At 45.3% G+C, this 23,572-nt stretch overlaps 1 protein-coding gene across 1 annotated transcript in view; it reads right to left on the reverse strand.

Moving 5' to 3' along the window:
- The window catches only part of FA2H (fatty acid 2-hydroxylase), a 374,587-nt gene that overhangs the window by 251,930 nt on the left and 99,085 nt on the right, over window positions 1-23,572 (reverse strand). Inside the window, exon 2 of the mRNA XM_069604143.1 lies at window positions 7,549-7,647. Coding sequence (XP_069460244.1) covers window positions 7,549-7,647 — 99 coding nt within the window. The remainder of the gene's footprint in view (window positions 1-7,548; window positions 7,648-23,572) is intronic.

Below are 23,572 nucleotides of genomic sequence, written 5' to 3' on the forward strand. Positions count from 1 at the left end.
GCCAAATATTAGGATGTCATCGCTGTAATTGAGGCAATTTGGAATGTGTTTGATCACTTGATGGATCTCATTTTGGAACATTTCAGCAGCTGATGACACTCCGAAGCTGAGTCTTTTGTATCTGAATAGCCCCAGATGAGTTGAAAATGTGGTGATGTATCTCGAGGATGGATGCAATTCAAGCTGATGGTAGCCTTTGTTCAAGTCCAATTTGGAGTATACTTTCGCACCATGCAGTAGGTGCAACATGTCGGTCATTCTCGGGCGAGATGCCGTTCGCTTTCAAGGGCTGCGTTTGGGGCCCTCATGTCCACGCATATGCGGATACTGATTTTGTTGTCCTTTTTGGGCACGGGTACGATTGGGGAGACCCATGGCGTTGGTCCAGATGCCGGTTCAATGCCGGTTCGATGATGTCTTGTTGTAATAGGGATTGAATTTCATCCTTTACATGTCTCTGAATGTTGAGGGAAATGCCCCCGTAGTGTTGAGCCAAAGGTGGTGTATTTGGATTGATGTGCAATTTGATTTGCCTGTCTTTTAGCTTTCCTAATCCCTTGCAGAGGGCTAGGAACATCTTTTGTATCATGTCCTTCGGGTTGGTGGTATATGCAGACATAATTTGGTATATTATGTGAATGAGGCCCATTTGTATGGCTGTCTTGAAGCTTAGTATGCTTCCGCCTGGCACTTCTCCCTTAATGACATATATCTTTACCTTTGGACATTGGTCCTTGTATTGACATGGGGCGGTGAACATACCTTGACAGTTGAGTGGTTTGTTGGAGCCATATGGGTATATTAGTGTGTCTGCTTGTTTCAAGTCTTTCTTCATGGTGAGAGATCTGTAAACGTCATCGTTAATCACATTAACAGTAGCCCCAGTGTCAATTAGGAATTCTTGGTTCTGTCCATTTAATTGAAGCAGTAGCAGTGGGCTGTATTCAACAGCTGCATTGTTGCCGATAGCATGTACATAGGCTCTTTTCCGGTCCCCGCTGAACGAGGAAGAGTGAGAGATGCGTCTCTCTTGTGGTGATTCGTTTAAATATCAAATTTTCTGTCTCAGTTTCCTTCGTTGTGAATCATGTCTGCTCTTGTGGCGGCTGGAGTTGTCTCTCGTCTCCTCCCGCCGTCTGGAGATGTGTGATTGATCTTGTGATGAGCTATGAGAGCGGCGCCTGCTGGAGGTAGAGAAATAACTTGTGCAAGGACACACGCTTTCCCGCCTTGAATTTCAGCTATCTTGTTTGCAGGATTATTTGCCTGGGCCCAGTGATTGAAATAATTTGATGTTTCTGCAGACAGACTGGAAATTATTTTCACCGCCGCATTTGTCACATTGATGTCCTATTGCAAGGCAGGGGCCAACATGAGGACATTTGAATCCGCACCTGTAGCATTTTATTTTGCTCAATTGTGTCTGCAGGAGTGTGAATGGGGCACACTGTGGCTGTTGTGGTGGACTGGGTGATGTGATGTTGCCAAGTGATTCTGTCTGCAGTGCCAGTGCTGAATCAGCTCTTGCTAGCTGGAGTATTTCCTCGAGTGTCCTGCTTTTCTAGAGAATTTTTTTGCGGATTTCTGGTGATCCACAGCCGGCAATGGCTTGTGATTTGAGGGCTTCATCAGTCGAGTATCGATCAAAGTCACAATATTTGGCCCTTTTCCTTAGCCTCATAACAAAATTGTCCATGTTTTCACCCTTTTCTTGCGTGGTAGTGTGGGAAATGTGTCTTTCGTAGTCAACATTTCTTAATGGCGCAAAGTAGGTGTTCAATGAGTCAATTAAGCCTTGGAATGAGTCTGTATTGGATTCTGGCATTTCAAATACGATATCACGTACTGTGGGGCCCAGTGAGTGCGATAGAATACCTTGTAGTCGGCGTTCTTCCATCACACCTGATGCGCCAATGTAGATATGAAGTTCTTTCAGCCACCTGGCCCACCTGGGTGCCAAACTGCTGGTGTCCGACATGTCAAAATGAGGCACAGCTTAAAGCTGCAGGGTCTCTGTGCTGCATTCTTTCCTGGGAGTAGTGTGACGTGGTGTAGAGCTGGACTGTGGGCTTTGAAGGCCACTATCTGCATTGCTTTCAGGCAACATCCAAATGAGTAAGCAGGAATGAGTTTATTCAGCAGTGTAGTGTGAACTGCAATCAATGTCGTAACACATTCCCAGTGCAGCAGCGCTTAAGCGCGATGCAAAATATGTTGTGGTCGTGCCTTTGACGAAGAATAAAGTCTTGCCTGGTGTCACATGTGTACAGCGTGATGATTTGGAATGCTCGCGTGCAATTTGCTCTGTGGCGGTGACTTTGAAAGGTGGGCCTTCTCTGGTGACGCGTAGCGTGTGATTTAGACGCTCGCGTGTTGTGCTTTCCTCTGTGGCGGCACCTCGATCATGAAAGTTTGCCTTAGTTGAAAGCATGTAATGTAAGTTGCAGATGCTTGCGTGGGTAGCTGTTCGTGCTGCGTAGGCCCGTCTTGGGTATTGCGAAAGTCTCACCGAGTGCAGGGCTTCCAAATTCTTGAAATCGGGTGTGCGGCGAGCGCACTTTACTCGATTCTCGTCGACATTGTTAGCTCTTCAGATGTGGCGCAATGGATTCACAATAAAGCAATCTGGAATAATGTATACGCCATGCAATAAATCACGGAGACTGGTGCTGCATGTCTGAATCGTATTTAATATATCAATGAACTGAACTCTTGGCGGTAGCCCCGCCTCTTCCTTAACACGTGGGATGCAGCTCACCAGAACAAGTGTAATAGAAAGGAGACTTGGCTCCTTCCCAAGTATTAACAGTGATGACAGAAATAGGACATGTCATCCATTGCTATGGTCTCAACGCGCTGTAGATTGAACGCGCTCAGGCCCCAGAGTTCAGGTTAGTGGAGCTAGAACAATACATAGTGCATCTGTGCACTCTGTATGTGTGCAGCTAGACCACATTTTCGTGCTGGATAGCTGCATTCTAATACTGGAAGTAGTGTGCAGGGACTGTAAAACAGGCTAGTCTAAATTGTTGTCAGGGTAGCTCTAGTCTAGTGCAGGTGGTACTAGTATGTGAGATTGTGTGTGCAGCTAGGCCGAATATATTGTGGGGGATAGCTACATTCTAAAGGTTGTTGCGGTGTGCAGGGTGGTATATAATTATGTGTGCAGCTGGACTGAATTGACTGTGGGGGATAGCTGCATTCTAATGTTTTAGGTGCTGGGAGGAGAGTCAGGGTAGTGGGAGGTATGTGCGAGCATCCGTGGGGTCGGAAGAGGCCTCCCTCTTCCTCTGTGCCTTGCTGTGCCTACCAAATTAACTATGCTTGCCTTTATAGGTGTCTGGTGTGTCAGGAACCCCTAAGTCTAGTACGAATTCAGCTCTATCTGCAAACCACTCACACAGGCAAAATAAAGTTTTAGGCTAACTTTCACAATCAGGCAAAATGCAATATTATGCTACCCTACTCAATCAGGCGAGATACAGTTTTAGGCTGGCTAGCATAGTCGGGCAAGGTGCATAATTGGGCTACCCTACTCTATCAGGTATAAAAGCAGTTCTAGGACATCTAGCATGATCAGGTGAAATGCAATAATAGTCTAACTAGCACGATCAGGCAAAATGTGAACAACCAGAGAAACACAGCAGTAGGAAGAGCACCAAGATTTGAAACATGCAGCAGTGGAAATGCACCTAGATTTGAGACACACAGCAGTGGAAAAATGCACCTAGATTAGAAACACGCAGTAGTGGAAATGCACCTAGATTTGAAACATGCAGTAGTCTAAATGCACCTAGATTTGAAACACACAGCAGTGGAAAAATCCGCCTAGATTAGAAACACGCAGCAGTGTGAGAGTGCACCCAGACTTGAAACACAGAACAGTAGGAAAATGCATGTAGATTTAAAACTCACATGTAATCAACAGTGTAATGGAAATCACTTAGATTCAGACTTTGGCAGTGTAGTGAAACACCAGTTACATGGTTAGGATGGATGTGAGTAGGTCTAAGGTAATTAGGTAATAAGAGTGGTGCGGATTTACTGGAGTGCACTAATGGCTGTACTCCCCGCCCACAGCACACTTACCTTATCAGTCGCTGTAGGTTGTCTACATTAGGCATCCCAGGTGAACATGGGCAAACACGGAGTGGAGCTGCTTAGTAGGGAGCTACCCTTTGTCTGGTGGTCCTTAGCCAGTTGGCTGCCTGGGCAGAGGCTGCCCTGGGGAGGTTCCTTAAGTGATGTGTGCTGGTCACGTGGGGCTACGTCCGGAGCAATCAGGGTAATATGTGCAGCCAGGAAGGGTGGAGAAGAGTCAGACTGGGAGAGGGTAGGAGAGGGAGTGGGAGGCCAAAACCAAACACGTGAAATAAGAGGGAAAACAGCCTAAAGACCAGCAATAAATAAATAAATAAATAATGCTGCATATTCTTACCAACAGGATATGCAACTGCCTTCTGGAGGATGCACAAATTAAGGAAAACCAGTGAGCATGGAGAGAAGCTCTGTGGCACTAGGGATGTTTCTGTGGAGTTAAGTCCACAGCAATCAGGGCCAGGCGTGCAGGCAGGCCATGTGACCTAGTATCTGGGGCGATTTCCACAACGGGATCTAATGTGATATACCATGTGTCATGAAGGTGGCGTATCTCAGACCTAGTTTCTTTGTACACCTCAATTCCTTTTACTAGCAAGGCGTCTTGACAGTTTATGCTACATGAACGGAAGAGCTGATTTGTAAAGCAAAAGCGAACATTACATCCTTTACAGAACATACAGTCAGATAAGATGCGCAAACTGGGAAAAAGTTGAAATTAAATATTGTTCACTCCTAGAACTTCGGACAGGGCTTTGGCCAATGTTCTTTTGTATAAATTCTTATTGCCATGAGTGAGACCCTTAAAACAGCAGATCAGATTGAGTTCTCTCCAACCTGCTAAAGAGTCTGCACATCTCTCTACCATCTTTGCACCACTCAAAGGCAATTTCCAATGGATTCCTGTAATACACCCACCATAACTGTTGAGCTGTGGGCTGTTAATATGGGCTGCATCTTGGTTCTGTCTCCTGGGTAAGAGCCTGTATGGGATACTTTTATCCACAGTAGGAAAGCCCATGTATAAGGTAGTCTGCTTCAAGGTACTTCCCCTTCCATGGGTAGAAACACACGGTATCAGCTCGCATGTCCCTGCAAATTCAACCCTTGGCTCATCTGTACTCCCTCCTTGATTACAAGGCGCCACCATTTCTTATAATTTGTGGACTTTCCTAAACCATGTTCCGTAGTTGTCGGCTTATTACTAGAACCTGTCACCATGTGGGATGAATCATTCTCTTTCATGCAGCAGCTCTGCCCAGCATATTTGCCAGAGAGCTTATATTATCAAAACATTTGTCCATCTTTTCAGCATCCCTTGATCTTATGTCTTGCAATAACCTTAACATATCTCTTATCTCCAGAAAAGAGGCGGACAAACGATTTAAATGATTGGTGAAGCACCATTAGGTTGTTCATTGCACCACCCGGTTTATGAGCCGGGTTTATTTAGCTTATACGCAGCGCCCCGTTTTGCCGACCCAATGAGTGGGCAGACTGTGAGATAACAATCACACCAATGGGTCAGGACCAACCAGACAAGAAGAAATATCATCGAAAACCTAGGAAAGGGGCCATGTCAAGCCCTCCATTTCTTGAGCATTGCTGGATGGATTACTCAATTTTATTAATGTTTTGAATAGCCGGAATATCAGCAAAGGATCTCATCCGGCCAAAATCAGAAGCACATTCAAAATAATCCAGTCTTCTGGAATTGGTGATGTTTTACAAAATGTCTTGTGCCCCCGTGCCCCCCCAATTCAGAATTTCTCCCAAAAGCTTCTGGAAATATATTTAATACATGCAGAAAGACACCTCAAAGACATTGCAATAAGCTCAATAGTCTTCTTGAAATCTAAAGAAGCTCTGCAATCTGTCGGAATTTTCCAATATTCTGATTTTGATAATAACAATAAATCTCATTATAAGTGGATGAAATTCCCAAAGCAACACTGAAAACGTGAAAACTCAACCTGGTCTCTTAGAACTATAGGGTGCCTCACTGGCTAGTAATCTCCTAAATACTGACTTGAACCTCCAAAACATCCTCCAATGTATATGATTGGAACACATTCCAAAATCTATTAAAAAATAAATCTCCATGAGTACACAAGAGTCTTCCTGGTGTGTTGTCCCTGTTTGGTTTTGGCAGTAAATGGTTCGCGGGATGCTGGGCAGGAGGCGGGAGTTTGTGTATCTGCCACTCTTTTTTTTGCTTTGGTCAATGTTTGGACACATACTGGGTTTTTATTGACAATGTGCAGGGATTGTTACTTAGAACTGAAGAGCAATGCAAATCGTCAAGCTTTACTGGCAATACCCTTACTATTCACCATTGTGGTGAGGACTCCATGTCAAGGATTGACAGCCAGCGAAAAAAGCAGGCCCCATTAATAGTCCGAACTATTGCTAAAGCGCCCACCACAACTGAATTGGCTCTCGTTACCTGCATAATTAGCTTCATTGTTATTCAACCCAGATTGCATTATTTCATTAGCACTTTAAAGCCTCAGATAGCACTACAGGAGTCAAACCATCCATCTGTCAGTTACGCACGGGTACCTGGGGAAAGCATTCAACCCACTGAGCTAGCCATCTGCTTCCAAGAGTTCTCTGGCGTTAATCTGGGCAGTTTTGTGACCTGCACACATAGAGAGCAATCATCAGTGTGCTTGGGGACACCTTTTGGTGTATTTATTTTATTTTGGTCATTTAATAAGCGAGAATCTAGCTTTGTGAAGGAGCAGAGCGCGGCTCATCATTGGGGTAGAGGCATACTTTAGATGGTTATTGGGGGGAACAGTCCTTATAATATATCATTTATCACCACCGATCAGTAAGGGTGGCAGAATAGTTAAAATGTACAGTTAGTGGGGGAGCATGTAACAGCGCTGAAAGGGTAGAACAGGGGAGGAGGGTAGAAAAGGGCAGAGGCCTGTAGAGAATGGTCATCAGTGAGCAAACTGGTCTCTGCAGTTTGGGGGAGCATTTTACTGGGTGTGCAGATGGAGGTCCGTGAACCGGAGGGTCGTGGTTTCTTTTCTGAATTGCATGGGGGGGAGGGCGAGTCTGATGTGGACAGAAATCAGTTTCCACAGTCTGGGGGCATAGACTGAGAATGCTGGTTTCCCGTGTCTTTCTTTCTTGCATGCCTCCTTCTTTAGTCTGGCCAGGTCCTGATGTCTGGTGACACGCTGACCGCCAGAGATGGTGAAAGAGGCAGCATGTATGGTGACAGCTTTGCATATGATGCAGCTGTCTTACAAGGTGAGGATGCCTGCTTGCAGATGTAACAAGTGGAGTTCACTAAGTGTGACCATCATGCCATCCTGTTTGTGAAGGCCTTTTATGAGGCAGGCTGTGGATCCATCTACTCTCTGTGTATGTGTGCCATATCACTTGGCAGCAAAGATTGTTCCTTGTGGAGTGCACAAATGCCTGCATACTCACATTATCCGGATCCAGGTCCGTAAACATAGCATCCATTCTGGAGTATTTCGCTGGCACTGAATCATTCTTTGCTTGTCCTGTTGTTCGAAGTCTCGGAACCTAGAGAAATGGAGAAACAGAAGGTGAATTGCAGTTACTTCACTTCAGCAAGTCTCTCCACACTACCAGACCAGAGGGGAGGTGGCCTGGCCAACTCAGACTGCTAAACCCAGAGGTCTAAACAGAAGGATTACCTGCTACTATTATGCCCATGCAATGCCTAGTCTTAGATGCACTAGACAGGCACAGATAAAGCACCACCACACAGTGAGCTGGTTTATGTAGTCTGACTCCAAAATATATGCAATAAGGTCCCTTGAACTTGGACTATACGAGTGCCCAATTCCTAACGAAACAAGATATTTCAGTCACGAAAAACCTGCAGATGTTAAGAACTCAGTCTGAGACATATCCATACACTTTTATGACTTTGGAATTCCTATGCAATGTTTGGACCACTGATGTATTCAGCTGATAAATGAGCGTGATTTGTACTGTAAAACGTGTCTTTTTGTCCAGAAATACATTGAATTTATGATAATATCCAAGAGCCTGAATTTTCACAGTAGGCAATCAGAGTGGGACCCAACCATCACCGGAACCTAGGGACAAGAGGCACAATCGCCCCTGTGGCAGGTGCAACCAGCAGTATCACTATGTTCTGGAAATGCAGACTTAAATCGCTAGGACAATGTTCTCTGAATCAATGATCAAGTGTCCTACTGGCCTGCTGGTCCAGCTTTCAGCGAGAAGTAGGAAGAGCGAGAATTACATTTCCTGCAGTATATGCATGATATCATGAGGATCCTCTCAGGAGGATGCAATGCCCCGAGCGCACTGAGGAGCGACGACCGGTGCAGCTCCTTTGGCCCGGCCACTGCAATGCAGCATTTTATGAAGGTTGAGATATTGTGCCCCACTGGAAACCTTTCCTGAATTGAGCCTTGCTGTACTAATATTGACCACTCGAGCTCCACACCCCGGAGCTGTGGCTATTTTTGCAAATGATTTAGAGCTTATTTTTGACACTCTGCATTCACTTGCAAAATAAGGAGTCTGGCTACCCCACCTTGTGGACACTGGCTGTGTCAGGATTCAGCACACTATAAACAGATTGCCATTTCTAAACTGTTATCTAGAGAACACCCAGAATGCATGTAACACATATACAGTTTTATTCTTTTGTTTCTTTAAAATTCCAAAAAGTTATCATGAGATGCCGTTGCCTCTAACCGCACCAATTTTGGCTTGCTTACGGATATTGGCATTACAAAAGTTCATCATTCATTGTTTTATACATACAAATACTTAACATTGTTAGTACACATAAGGGATTTTGAATGTGGTCAGGTTGACCTAACATCTATCCGGTCGACACTAAATGGTGTTTCTGGCACCGAGATGGTGGCTTGTATTTAGGTGCCGTCTTCAGGACAAATGTGGACCCTTTGTGGTGTCTCCGCTTTTTCACTGATGTGCGACATCTGAGCCTTTTAATCTCAGTGTCACAGGTTATGGTTGAATCTTGCTGCAAACGCCTTCCGTGCGTGTGCTATCAATAGACCTCAAAACTCTTACACTTACACTACGCGATCTACACGGTGAGCGGTAGCAGAACGGACACAAAGTTAATGAACTGGAGTCCAGACCCGGAGTTTCGAGGTGTTAATGTTCAAATGGGTAGGCCTGTGGTGGCCGTCTATGGGGGGCCTGTTTAGTGTAAGGTGGTAAGAGATCTTAGAGGGGAATCAGTTAGCAAGGGGGATGTGGGGGTACGCTTCACAAAGCAACACAACCTGTAACCCTGCACTCCTACCCTCATGCAATTTGGTGACATCTCCCCTTTCTCTAGCTCCCAATGTCACCCCCTCTCTGTCTGTCTGTCTCTCTCTATCACAAATAGATACACTGTACCCCATGAGGAACAAAGCAAGCATCTCTGGGTTGGGAGATAAGGGAAGGGGGTGCTGTGGAAATCCAGACGTGACCATAACCTGGTAAGGGTTATGGGAGACGAGAAGGTAAGCATAAGCGGAAGGACAGTTTGAAGCTTGAGTACCGAAGTCACCCTTTTCACTTCGGTAGTAGGTTGGCTACCAGGCTGAGAGATGCTTAAGCTTAACAAGCCACTTATGAGCTGTTTTCAGTAGAATTAGTAATATTGAAACCGGAGCAGCAAAGCACTCAGTACAACTTTGACAACAAAACATGTGTCTTCTCTTGAAAGCTGCCACAGAATGTCACTGCAGCCTTGTCCCATTTGAAAATAATTATGACCTCCCTAGCGCATGCAGTGACCCTCATGAGCATGACACTTTACGCTAGTGTTGACAATTTGGCAACTTCCCAAGATCATTCTCTCACCTGTACAGTGTGGAGGTAAGATTTCGAGTGCAGCACCATAGCTTTACTTTCCAGATATATAGGGGGCTGCTAGGTTTCCATGGGTGAAAGTCTGCCGCAAGAGAGCAGATAATGAAGGCCACACTTTGAGCTTGGAAAGTTAATGGGGGTGGGGGTGAGCTTTCCCACTCCTATAACCTATGTTTACCCACATGTGGAGCACAGGTTCTGCAAAAAGATGCGTTGGAGCACTGAAAGGTGAAGAAGTCAAGTGGACTTGAGTTGGCATTCAGTTGGTGTTCATTCAGGGAGCTGGAGAGTCTGCAATATTGCTTATCTTGAGGGGGCATTGGGGTAGGCAAGTTATGTTGTATTAAGTCTATATATTTGGGTTTTATTTGGTTTGAAAGTTGTCATGGCGTCAAGTATGGCCATTGCAAGGCAGTGCGCATGAACCCTCCTGAAGACTGACGCCGCTCCTCACTGGGTGCTAAGCCAGCTGTTCGTCCCGTCTGAAATCTGACCCACGTCCGCCCACACCTCGTTGGCATCTTCTTAACTTGGGGGAAGATCGGAACACGTGACGATAGTACTTTTTCAGCTTTTAGTTGTTAATCTTACTTTTCAAGTTGTTTCCCAACGCTTCCAAGAGCAACAGCAACACATTGGGGAATGTGATGGCATGGAATCATGTGCTGCCCAGTGGTTGCAGAAACTGACGAGAGGTCTGGTGAAGGGCCAATGAGAATGATCTTTGCTAGAGTTGTGAATACAGCAGTTGGCTGCTGATGGCAACACATGGAGTTGTGAAGCAGTCTTTTGGGTCCAGAGGCTCAGTGTTGTGCTGCATCTGGCATGGGTGACATAGCACAGGCATGGCTGCTTGCAGGCACTTGTTCTGTCTTTAGCCTTCAGCTCTCAGGAGAACAAGCAGCAAAGCAGCAGGGACTGGTAATGACAGGTGCTGCTGGATATTTATCCTTACCTTGCTCTGGACGTTGGGCTGGGGTGGACTGGCCTGTAGGGAACTCTGGAGATGGTGTGGTAACCTATTTTATTTCCAAATATTCCTCTAGGAAAAGGGTTGGGCTTGCTTAAAATGTGTAATATGGGGCCACTTTATTTCCAGGGCCCCTTTTGGTTCCTATTCCACCCCTGCCTTTGGGGTGATACGGTATGTACCTGAGCCCAACAGGGTCTAGTTTCATATAGGACAAGGATCAAAGTAATTCGCATATCCATGCAAGATCACACAATGAATCTCATTCCACTGCTGGCAATGGCTACTTGGAGGCAAGGAGAAGAGAGGCAGTGAGAATTTACAGCACAAGCACGACCTAAAACATGCAGTGCAACTAGAGAGGCATAGTGACAAAAGCAAAAGAAGAACGTGAGAGAGCTCCGACAGGAAGGGGTAGGGATTTGCCAAAGATGATAGGAGGAGAGGGCAAGAAGGAAGAAGAAGGTCTCCATGTCAAGATGGCAGGAAGCAGAGAACCATTTCAATAGATTGGGCACATCCCAAGACAGTAGAAGTGAGAAATGACAAGATGGCAGGAATGTATAAGACAGCAGAAGGGGGTGAGTGCCAGGCAGCAGCTAGAGAACCAAAGCTGGCAGAAGAGTCTGAGACAAGAAGAGAGAAGGAGGAGTCCTCAAGGGGATGGCAGATGGGTAGAGGCCAGGAAAGCAGAAAAGAGGAGAACATGAAATAGGCAATAGAGATAGCCAGTGTGATAAAAAAAAGTCATTGAGGTATGAATACACCCCTTTACATACATGGTATTTCTTTGACATCAAAGCTCTGGTGGTTGCCAAATGGCAGCTTCAGTACCTGACTGGTGTCCTGGTCCTTGATTTGGCATCCTGTGTCTTTCATCGAACCTTTCATTTATCTCCTCTGACCTGCCATACAGTTTGGAGTTATACCGGTAGGTTGCTTCAGCGCTGCCTATGAGTTGTGGGTGCTTCTGCATGGAAGTTGGCTTCCATTGCAGCTCCCATTCAATTTGCATTGCCCTGTAATTGTTGTGAACCTAAATCACATAAACTGATATATCTCCAGCGTCCCAATGCTTTCCACCCAGTTGAATCATCCTGTTTCAGAATTCTATAGCTTTCACATTTTGATACCCCAGACCCCAAAAGAAGCAATCCATGTATTCAAGCACTAAGAGCCCCAGGATTATGCATGTCATGGTTTTATTTGTTATTGTTTTTTTTTATAACACGCTTAATACCCGAGTTTGGTTTCTAAGCATGGATCCGGGATTCAAACCTCTGCTGCTCTGCGTGGTCTTGCTTCCAAGACCAGCGCGTTGTCCCTGTTCTATCATTACACTACGTACCCTATTTTCTCCAAGACCAGTAACCTCACTCAGGCTGGCTGTGTGATGGAATTGTTGGGTGGCAGCATTTCTAGATTTTCTAGGTTCTGATGTGACTGTATCCGGGGTGATGCCTACCATCCATTCCTCTAAAGATCCAGGTGCCCACAGCAGTCAGACATTGCTTCCTAAAATTGATGTGTGCAGGTACAGAGGGACCCATATACGGTTTGTCTGTTGCAAGGCCAGCCCTGCCCTAACCTCTGATGTGCTTGCAACTGTCTGGCTTCTTGGTTGAATCTGCAGTCAAAGCGCTCATTTAGAAAAGCCTGCAAAGTATGAATGAAGATGCTCGAATCTATGTGACCATCAGAATACATGTTAGGACGAGTGAACCCCCTAAATAGGGGCATGAGACCCTCACTGCAGATCCAGGTCCCCAAAAACACAAACAGCTTTTCTCCATGTCTTTGGAGACATTTTGAGAAGAAGTCCTACGAAGGGGAAGACCTGCACATAAGCTGCTGACAAGGCGTAGCGATGAAGAAGACTTTGCAGAAGAGGATACAGAGGACTCTGATGGTGACACACCGAAGAACTGTAGGGACTTGTACCAAACTGCTTCCAGGATGAGACCACCAGTTGTTCTCGCAAGGACAGATGAGATGCTCTTTTCAACCATCAGACCGCCCATCTACCTGCCAGCTGCTAGAAGAGACTATGCACTGGAAGGAAACTGGGCCATCTGCGAAGTAAGACCCACTGCCCCTGTTGACATAGTCAAAGACCAGCAGAAGCCACAAAATCAAGATGAGCATCACGCCCATCGCCTATCTGACCTGGGGCGATGGGCTCACCTACTTCCCTAAACTGGAACCCTTGAACTAATATAGAATCCACTGCAAGGTTGCAGCTCTGATGCTTGGTCTGTCCTGTCATCTCAACTTTCGCTGAGAGTATCCACTGGCTGATGCAGAAGCCAGCATGTGTTCTGTCGAAGTACAGTGTCATCATCTGGCAGTGGGAGTATGGCACGACACCGCCCCAGGACTGGAGGAACTATCTGCATCTCACAATTACAAAACATGGCATGTGATAACCAGCTGATGTGTTCACACTCGGCGGTTAGTCCATCATCATTCAACAACAGCCTAGAGTCCCAGAGATCTTGCTTGCAAGCAGCCCGTCTCTCACCAGAGGGCCCGGCAGCAGGAACTGCAACATCAAGGGTACTGACCCTCGAGATACTGGCAAAGTTCTGGCCACCAGTTTTTTTTTTATTAATCTTGCAAACTATTTTTTTTTTTTCAGGGAGAAGAATAATTGTGACAAAATAGTTATGCGAATAAAGAAGTAGTGTCCCATAAAGATTGATACTTCTAGCTGGATACTGGACGTTTTGGCCTTCCAAAGAAATCATGCTAAACTGTATCTGGTGCCATCCGGAAAACCACCCCAATGGTTGGCCATAGGTGCTATATCATGTCTGGTATAGGTGATGAATGGATGCTGCTGAATACTGCTTAGTCTAACTTTTCCACAAGGTGATGCTCCCATTTACCTTCTCCCTTAACATGTGAGAGACCATCAAGGGAGCTAAAACTTACTTAAAAAAACATCTTGATGGATATTGATCTGGGGTTGGTCCACATTGTACGTGAAGAGAAGGCTACCATGCAATGGAAGGACAATTCAATAAGTCTGTTGGAAATAACACCAACTTCAATGAGGCGATGTTCTGTAATCTCCTCTCGACATGTGCTGGTCCACAACAGCAAAGTGCACAAGCTGCAATTAAACGGGTTAAGTCAGCAAGGATCAGCTTTGAGCCAGGCTTCTTTTTGTGTTATGTGACACAGCCATTAAAACGTGTTTCGTGCTGAGGACAGTATGCTCGCCCTATTTGCATAGAAATGCATAATAGCCCAGCAGTTAAAGGGTTACGCATTAATTTGTGCTGTTCTGTAACTATGCAGACCAGATTACGGGCTCTGTGATTTTGTTTTGTATGTTTCACTGAGTCAATCTAGGCCTTTGCTTTATGCACAGGGTGTGTGTTACTGCGCAAGACCGCATCATTCAGAGAATTCAGAGGCGCTTTATCATCACAGCTCAAAGTGGAGCAGAGTGATGAGTCTTCTGCAGCCCGCGAGGGCTGGAGCGCTGGCATTCACCATGGGAGGAGATAAGAAGAATTGGAAAGATGGAAATAAACAGCAAAGAGAAGAAGGAGACGGGAAAAAAGAAATAGACAAGGGAAGAAGAGATCAATGAAACAGAGCGAAAACCTCCAGAAATGCTCGCGGGCGCCATTTAGAAAGTACAAGGAAGCACACATGACTGAAGTGTGATACTTGGGACGAGAGAGTCATAGGCAAGCTCTATAACAAGAACTTTCTTGGCCACTCACAATGCAGTAGTAGCAACCAGCCCAGCCTTGAGAAAGGACCAGGAATGGTCGAAACGCGTTGGCACACGGGCATTTGGAGCAGGTGCTGATTATCAATTGGCATTAGAAACCTACATTCTATAACAAATCCAATGAACAAAAAAGTCGCCTTTCTTCCGAGAGGATTGAATGTAGGAGATTGTCATTCTCGACTATTCATTAACCATTAACGCTCAACTAAGAGTTTTACAATCCACTGATCATGCATACGTAAAATGGGGCAATAACCAGTACACAACTTTATTCAAAGCAGAACATTTTCTAAATCAGAACTCTGAATTCTGGAGAAATATCTTATGTTTAGCTCAGTGTCCCAGTGGCAGTCTTCCTAAAAAGAATTTCAAACGGCACATGCAGAATTGAAATTGAAACCTATTTCGGAACTGGGGATTCAACATAAAGGCCATTGAAAATGCTGCCAAAGTAGCATCAGAAAAAAACAGAACATTACTAGAGCCCAAAGCAAAACTGAGAGGAGGAACAGGACACAGTAGGACTGGTGGCTCAATGTTCCTCTAGCAGGAACAGATGTCACTAAATGAAAAACACTAGTCAATTCTCAAACGAGACCCCTGCACATCCCCTTTCCTAAATGACTATCCCAGGATAATTCATACTAAGGGAGCCACACTCAGGATCCACCTAAGCCCCAGCTATATGTCAGCACTACAGGAGAAAACTGGCTATGTGGCCACCACCACCCAGTTGGGATCTACACATGAGGCAACTGCAAAAGCTGTGCACATGCATTGACCAAGAAATTATCAACTTTGAAGAGCCCATCAAAACCTTCATCTGTAAAACCAAGTTCTGCATTTACTTACTATTCTGCATATGTGGGAAAAAATACAAATTGTCAGTGCAATCAGGCCAACTAAAGATGGAATCCTTGTACATGTGCATGCCATTCATGATCAAGATACCAGATACCCAGTTGGCACTTTGGAACGCTGAAACTAAATAATCCGATCTAGAAGACTGGAACATGTACCGACATCCATCAGAGCCCAGGTGGTAACAGAACAGCGACTGCACCAACAAGAAGCATGAGGGACTTTTTAATTCGACACCATCGACCACGGGTTGAAAACTGACGGCGAGAAGGCTACATTTGTACACTAATGTAACCAAGTGTTACTGCATTAGTCTTTTTCTTGCTGCACGGATATATCTTGCATTTTGCTCTGTACGATCCTAGCGAGTCACACGTGGAGATCATATATAGTGTCTTTCATGGTGATAACATTACACCTCACATAAGGAAACAGACAGACACGCACTACCAGCCACCAAGCCCAAACAATACTTTATGTCATGTCTTAATGAATTAGGCAACTAGAGAACTATCCGACAGCACAATCGGCAGCTATGCCACTGAGTAATGCAGGAGGCACCCGCCATTTATTTCCCTGGAAACCACATCTAGCTAGTGTATGCCGGCCCACAGAGCTTATTTCACTGGTCACCTTACAGGACAAGAACTTCTTTTGTCTCATGTTGTGCTTAGATCAAAGCTTATCTAACTCTATCATCTTCCAGGACCTCTTTAATTTCAAAGAGTATATATTCCTTTAATATCACAAACATCCAAATCAATGGCATCCTATCCACTCCAATATGGCCGCTGTGCTCACACAAACCACAACTAATATTGAACATTCGGTCCAGCTTTTTCCCATAAATATTGGGCATACTTGACACACTGATAGTGTTAGACTATTACTGTTCACTTCTCAATACGATAGTAACTATACAGTTGTAGAAGCAAATAAGATCTCACCTTGGCAGACAGCTGAATATCCGATGGAAGAGCCAATGCCGTAAGTGAAAGCTCCCCCAACCGACCTATCCCTCCCTACCCGGAGGAAAAAACCCGGGGGGAAAGGACATGACCGTCAGGGAAACCCTCTGGGGAAGAAAACCCTGGACGAGTCTGAGTACTGGTGAATGGATAGCCGTGCCGATGATTCTCACCAAAGCCTGGAACGGTACTGGATGAGGGAAGGCTTCCTCTAGTAACAGAGAAACAAAGGGTTTAAAAGAGATTTCTTAAGAGAGAAAGGAAAAATAGGGCTAAATAATAGTGCAATTAGGAAAGGAGTCCCTCACCTTCTAGCGCAGCATTACTTAAGAAACAGGGGGTTGTTACCAGCATCCCTGAACTGGAGTCACTAGAAAACAGGATCCCTGAAACGGACAGAGGGTAAGTAAGGATGATTTGCGAGAGAAGAATTTCCCTAACGATCGAAGGTAGGAAGTCACTCTAGCTGATATAAAGAGAGAAGCGATACCTGGAGGGACGAAGCTGAACTAGCGGAAAGAAAGGGAATGCGGTAATCTGGAGTGAGTAGTCGAGGAGCTTGGGCAAACGGGAGAACCTGCAGATAGAACCTAAACGGAACAGAAGCACAGAGTTAGAGATACAAGGTAGGAAGATAGGTCAGGGATGGAATGTTAGCACTATGAGCACCTAGAAGCAAACTCACGGAGTGCCTGCAACAACAGTAGAGACGCGAAGGAAACCCGATCTCGGTTCCGTATAAGGAATCACGTGAGCGATCCCCGGCATCTCTGGCAGACGTGCAGAGACTGAACCGTTGCTCTCCGCCCAGGTAGTACAGCGGTCCTCCATCTTGGATGTGCACAATCGGATGAATCCGCATAAGCGGCTACAGTGCCAAAGGGACCAACGGACCCCGGATGTAGCTGGAAAAAACATTGTATCAACCGGGGTGCATGAACCCCAGAAGCCGGTTCCCAGGTCCTTTCAGCAGAAGAATACCCTTTCCAATCCACAAGGAATTGCAATCGACCCCTGCCATAACGTGAATCACAGATGCTGGCTACCTCAAATTCAGGAACTGTGTCACTCGTGACCGGAGGTGGTGGAACTTTGTGCAACCGATGAAAACGGTCTTGTACTGGCAATTTGACCTTTGATAGATGGAACACAGGATATATACGTGACCATGAAGAGGGTAGTGCGAGTTTAACAGCTGCTGAGCCCACCAGGGATATCACTTTGAAAGGTCTGAAAAATCTAGGAGAAAGTTTAGATGGAACCAAATGACGCGGTCGGAATCGGGATGCCAACCAAACTGAATCTCCCACTGTTAGGGCCGGAGCGTCCCGGTGATGACGATCTGCATACTTCTTCACCCGGTCTTGAGCTGTTTGCAGTGACAGTTTGGCTAATTTATGACCTTCTTGTATGTCTGAGATAAGGGTATCCACCCCCGGACAGTTAGAAGGAGAAGTAGTGACTGAGGGAACAAATGATGGGTGATATCCATATGAACAATGAAAGGGACTGGTTTGCAGAGCGGAGTGTTTGGCATTATTATAGGCAAACTCTGCAAATGGTAGTAATTCCACCCAATTGTCTTGAGCAGCCGACACAAAGCATCGCAAGTAACCCTCCAGGGTTTGATTCAGGCATTCAGTTTGCCCGTTAGTCTGGACATGGTATCCCGAGCTGAGGGCTTGTTTAATCCCTAAAGTATGACAGACCGTTTGCCAGAAAAGTGAAGTGTATTGAGAATCCCTGTCCGATACAATAGTATCCGGGAGGCCGTGTCGGGAAAGATTTCAGAGAGAAAGATCTTGGCCATCTGTGCAGCTCCAGGCAGTTTGAGTAAGGGTGTAAAATGAGCCAATTTAGTGAAGTAGTCTATAGTGACCATTATGGCGGCTTTGTTACCGGAAGGGGGAAGATCCACTATAAAATCTGTAGGGATAATTTGCCAAGGTCTTTCTGGAATGGGCATCCGAGTTAATAATCCCAAGTGTGGTACTCGTGGAATCTGGGTTGTGAACACACGGCACATTCTGCTACATAGTCTTGATGTCTGATCTGATATCTGGCTGCCAGAAATGCCGTTCAATTAGCTCCAAAGTAGATTGAAAGCCTCGATGGCCTGCTGCTCGGGAGTCGTGGCACATGTGCAACACTTCTTGCTGTAACAAAGATGTTGGAACAAAGACCTGAGGTCTGTGAAAATAATATTTGTTCTCCTGGGTAAGATGATGGGTAGAAGCAATTCTTTCGCAAAGTAGTTTGTTTAATGAGGTTGCGGATTTCAGCTCTTGTAGGAAATCAGTAACAACGGTCATAAAGCTTGCATTGGGAAACAATTTTTCTGGACAAAATCGAGTAGTAGGAGAGTCTTTGCGAGAAAGGGCATCCGCCCTTAAGTTCTGTTTTCCGGGAAGGAAAGTGAATGCTATCCGGAACGGAAGGAAAAAATATGCCCAGCTGGCTTGTCGACTGTTGTTAGTATGCGCATGTTGCAGTACTCTAAGATTTTGGTGGTCTGTGCGGACTTCCACCAGGAACGGTGATCCCAATAACAAATGCCTCCATTCTTCGAAAGATCTTTTTATAGCTAGCAGCTCTTTCTCAAGAACTGAGTAGTTCTGTTCTGAAGCATTGAAGGTTTTAGAAAGATACGCCACTAGTCTTTCATCTCCCTGGTCCGAGAGTTCTAGTAACACCGCGCCTAATGCGTGTTGGGAAGCATCAGTCTCCACAATGAATTGCCTGGACTGGTTGGGCGTAGTCAAGATGGATGCAGATGTAAACATTGTCTTTAAGGGCTGGAATGCTTTTTGTGCCGGTTCATCCCAGGAATATGGAACCCCTTTTTTCAGGAGTCGGGTTAGGGGTAAAATGATCTCCGAGAAGCAGGTAATGAATTTTCTATAAAAATTTTCAAACCCCAAGAATCGTTGGATTTCTTTTACACTAGATGGAGCAGGCCATTCTAATACAGCTGATACTTTTTTTGGATCCATGGATATGCCCTGAGCAGCCAAGACAAACCCTAAATAAGTTACTTGATTTTCGTGAAATTCACACTTAGACACCTTACAGTATAGATGGTTGGACTGGAGACGTTCAAGAACAATATTCACATGTCTAATGTGGTCTTCTCTGTTAGATGAATAAACTAGAATATCGTAGATGATGACGAAATGAAACAGAATGTCCGCAAACAGATGGTCCATAAATCGTTGGAAAACCACTGGTGCGTTTACCAATCCAAACGGCATTACGTGGTACTCGTAATGTCCAAAAGGTGTCCGAAAGGCTGTTTTCCACTCATCCCCTGGGGCAATACGAATGAGATGATATGCCCTCGGAGATCCAGTTTAGTATAGAAAGCAGCCCCCCGTACCGCTTTGAGGATGTCAGGTATTTAAGGCATAGGATACTTGTCTGCTATGGTGATCCTATTAACGCCCTGATAATCAATGCATGGTCGGAGTTCATCAGAGTCTTTCTTAGGAATGAAAAAAAGAGAAGAGCCCGCTGGGGAAACAGATTCTGTAATGAGTCCATTACGGAGATTGGATTGGAGGTATTCGTTTAGAGCAGCCTTTTCTCGTTGGGAGAGAACATACATCCGTCCGAAAGGAATAGGTTAGTCAGGAAGTAGATCAATATGACAGTCGTCTCTCCTGTGTGGAGGTAGAGTAGGAAATTCAGGTGTTGCGAATACCGATTGAAATTTCCTATGGCATTCAGGAATGATTTCTAGCTGGTTAATGGTATGTACAGTTGGGGAGTTGGAAACTTCTGTTGGAATATGGATGCCTACTGACTCATGGGATAGGCAATGGTGTACACAATATTCAGACCCTAGAAAAAGATTCCCAGCTGTCCAGTTTATAAAGGGGTTATGAACCCTTAACCAAGAAAGACCCAGAATTACCGGAAAGTGGGCGCTTTTATGAGATCAAAAACTAAGATCTCTTTGTGCGCAGCAATCAGGCAAGTGACTGGTTCAGTCTGTTCTTGTATGGGACCTGAGCTCAAAGGACTTCCGTCAACTCCCTGGATTGGCGTAACAATTTTCTTAGGTATATGGGCTATCCCATGTTCTGTGGCCCATTTATCATCTAGGAAATTTCCTGCGGCTCCGCAATCAATTAACGCGGGTATTCCTTGTAGAACTTGGTCTGGTAACATGCTAGTCAAAGATACGATAACCATGGTCTGAGTGGCAGAAGAGGTCTCTAGGGTCAAGCTCATTTTATGTGGGGAACCTGATTGATAAACTCCTACCGCTGTTCCCCCTACGGTAGGGTTTTGGAGTTTCCCAAACTTAAAACTTGAGTACGACGAGGAGGAACAATAGGGTAATCCCGCAATATGTGGGAAGAGGATCCACAATACATGCACAGGCCCAGTGATTTTCGTCTCCCTCTCTCATTAGCAGACAGAGGTCCTCTCACTGAACCTATATAGGTTCTTCGGCTAGGACCTGTTTACTAGGGATTGCAGGATGTTCGATATGCGGTCGAATACCTTTATGTTTTCTTCTTTCATGAGATTGTTCTTGTATTCGATATTCTATTTGCATGGTAAGGGTAATCATGTCTGCTAGATTAGCAGGACGAGGGACTTTAGAGACTTCATCTTTGAGCTTGTCGGACAGCCCTCGTCTAAACAAAGTAAGAAGTCCATCATCTGGCCAACCCGTCTCGGAGGACAACTGTTTGAATTGTGTAATGTATGCCAAAAGATCCTTACTGCCTTGTTTAAGGTCGAGAAGTCTCTCTTGGGTTGCTACGGAAATCTCTTGTCTGCTAAACATTGACTTTAAACTATTTGTAAAGGCTGGGTAGGAATCTAGAATAGCATTGTTTGATGTCACTAATCGGGTAGCCCAGGCTAAAGCGGGTTCAGAAAGATGGAATATCAGAAAAACCAATTTATCCTTGTCAGTTGGAAAGAAGCGGGATTTAAATGCAAACTGAATGGTGGAACTGTCTAGAAATTCCTTTAGTTTATGTGAGTCACCGTCGAACTTGCCCGTATGTAATGTAGATGGGGTGAATCTGAAAATGCCCGGGCAACTTGTTGTCGTAATTGGGCATTACGCTGTTTGATGTACTGCATTTCCAATTATATCGATTGCATGGCAGCCATGAGCTGCTGCATTTGCTGTTCCATGGTATCAGTGTCTGCCAATTACTTAAAAATAGCGTCGCTAACTGATAGTGTAAGACTATTACTGCTCACTTCTCAGTACGATTGTAACTATACAGTTGTAGAAGCAAATACGATCTCACCTTGGCAGACAGCTGAAAATCCGATGGAAGAGCCAATGCCGTAAGTGAAAGCTCCCCCAACTGACCTCTCCCTCCCTACCCGGAGGAAGAAACCTGGGGGGAAAGGACACGACCGTCAGGGAAACCCTCTGGGGAAGAAAACCCTGGACGAGTCTGAGTACTGGTGAATGGATAGCCATGCCGATGATTCTCACCAAAGCCTGGAACGGTACTGGATGAGGGAAGGCTTCCTCTAGTAACAGAGAAACAAAGGGTTTAAAAGAGATTTCTTAAGAGAGAAAGGAAAAATAGGGCTAAATAATAGTGCAATTAGGAAAGGAGTCCCTCACCTTCTAGCGCAGTATTACTTAAGAATCAGAGGGTTGTTACCAGCGTGCCTGAACTGGAGTCACTAGAAAACAGGATCCCTGAAACGGACAGAGGGTAAGTAAGGATGATTTGCGGGAGAAGAATTTCCCTAACGATCAAAGGAAGGAAGTCCCTCTAGCTGATATAAAGAGAGAAGCGATGCCTGGAGGGCCGAAGCTGAACTAGCGGAAAGAAAGGGAATGCGGTAATCTGGAGTGAGTAGTCGAGGAGCTTGGGCAAACGGGAGAACCTGCAGATAGAACCTAAATGGAACAGAAGCACAGAGTTAGATATGCAAGGTAGGAAGATAGGTCAGGGATGGAATGTTAGCACTATGAGCACCTACAAGCGAACTCATGGAGCGCCTGCAACAACAGTAGCGACGCGAAGGAAACCCGATCTCGGTTCTGTATAAGGAATCACGTGAGCGATCCCCGGCGTCTCTGGCAGACGTGCAGAAACTGAACCGTTGCTCTCCACCCAGGTAGTACAGCGGTCCTCCATCTTGGATGTGCACAATCTGATCAATCCACATAAGCAGCTACGGTGCCAAAGGGACCAACGGCCAATATGTGTAACAATACTGGTCTTCCGTTAGCTGCGGTATCCGAAGCGGCCCTGAACCATGTGTCAGATGAGGACTTCCTCTCATCTGCATGCACATGATACGCCTTCCAGTTCAAGAGCCTTTAAAGTGTGCATTCAGTTAGGTTTCCATATGGGCCAGACTCCCCTAGCCCTTCTCACCTAAAGAAAGGCCCTGCTTCACCCCTTGGGGGCACCCTTCTCCCTGGTAGCCGTAGGAAATTAATACAATGTTACCAGGCCTTAAATCCTGCAAAGCTTAGCTCATCATTTCACTTTGTACCAAGTATTATTTTACTATGCACTTCGATCAGACCAGGCCATAGTCATGTTTTGAAATGTCCAATAGATGCTTCCAGTCACACACTATGGTCCCACCCCTAAGGAACCATTAGTACCTGCGCACGACACATGTTCAGCTGTAAGTTGTCATAATGTGTTCTTGCTAGTATTTTCCTCACGGAATCCGCAGTCTGAGACTTGCCTCCAACTATTCACGATACAATATGGCTACATTATTAGGCGTCACAAAAAGACATAGAAGGACAGACAGTGTGGAACCATACTTTCCCAATGCCCTACAATCATCCAATCTATTAGGTTTTCCCAAAATTTGGAACATACTATGTCAAACCTACAACTATGGATCAAAGCCCATCAATTGGACAGCAATGTAAACATTTTCACTAAAGCTGTAAATATATAACACTGGCACCAGCTCATTACAAGTATTTAACAAATTGGCTTGGATCATCCTCTGGAAACACCTGCCAGTGGTTTGTTCCAACCGTCCATGCCGTGCCCCTCCCTTTCAGTGACTTCAGAGAACTCTCTGTACAATCCTTACTCATTCCCT

Source organism: Ambystoma mexicanum, chromosome 1p, assembly GCF_040938575.1.
Source record: "Ambystoma mexicanum isolate Mex_15411 chromosome 1p, UKY_AmexF1_1, whole genome shotgun sequence".
Classification (NCBI taxonomy): domain Eukaryota; kingdom Metazoa; phylum Chordata; class Amphibia; order Caudata; family Ambystomatidae; genus Ambystoma; species Ambystoma mexicanum.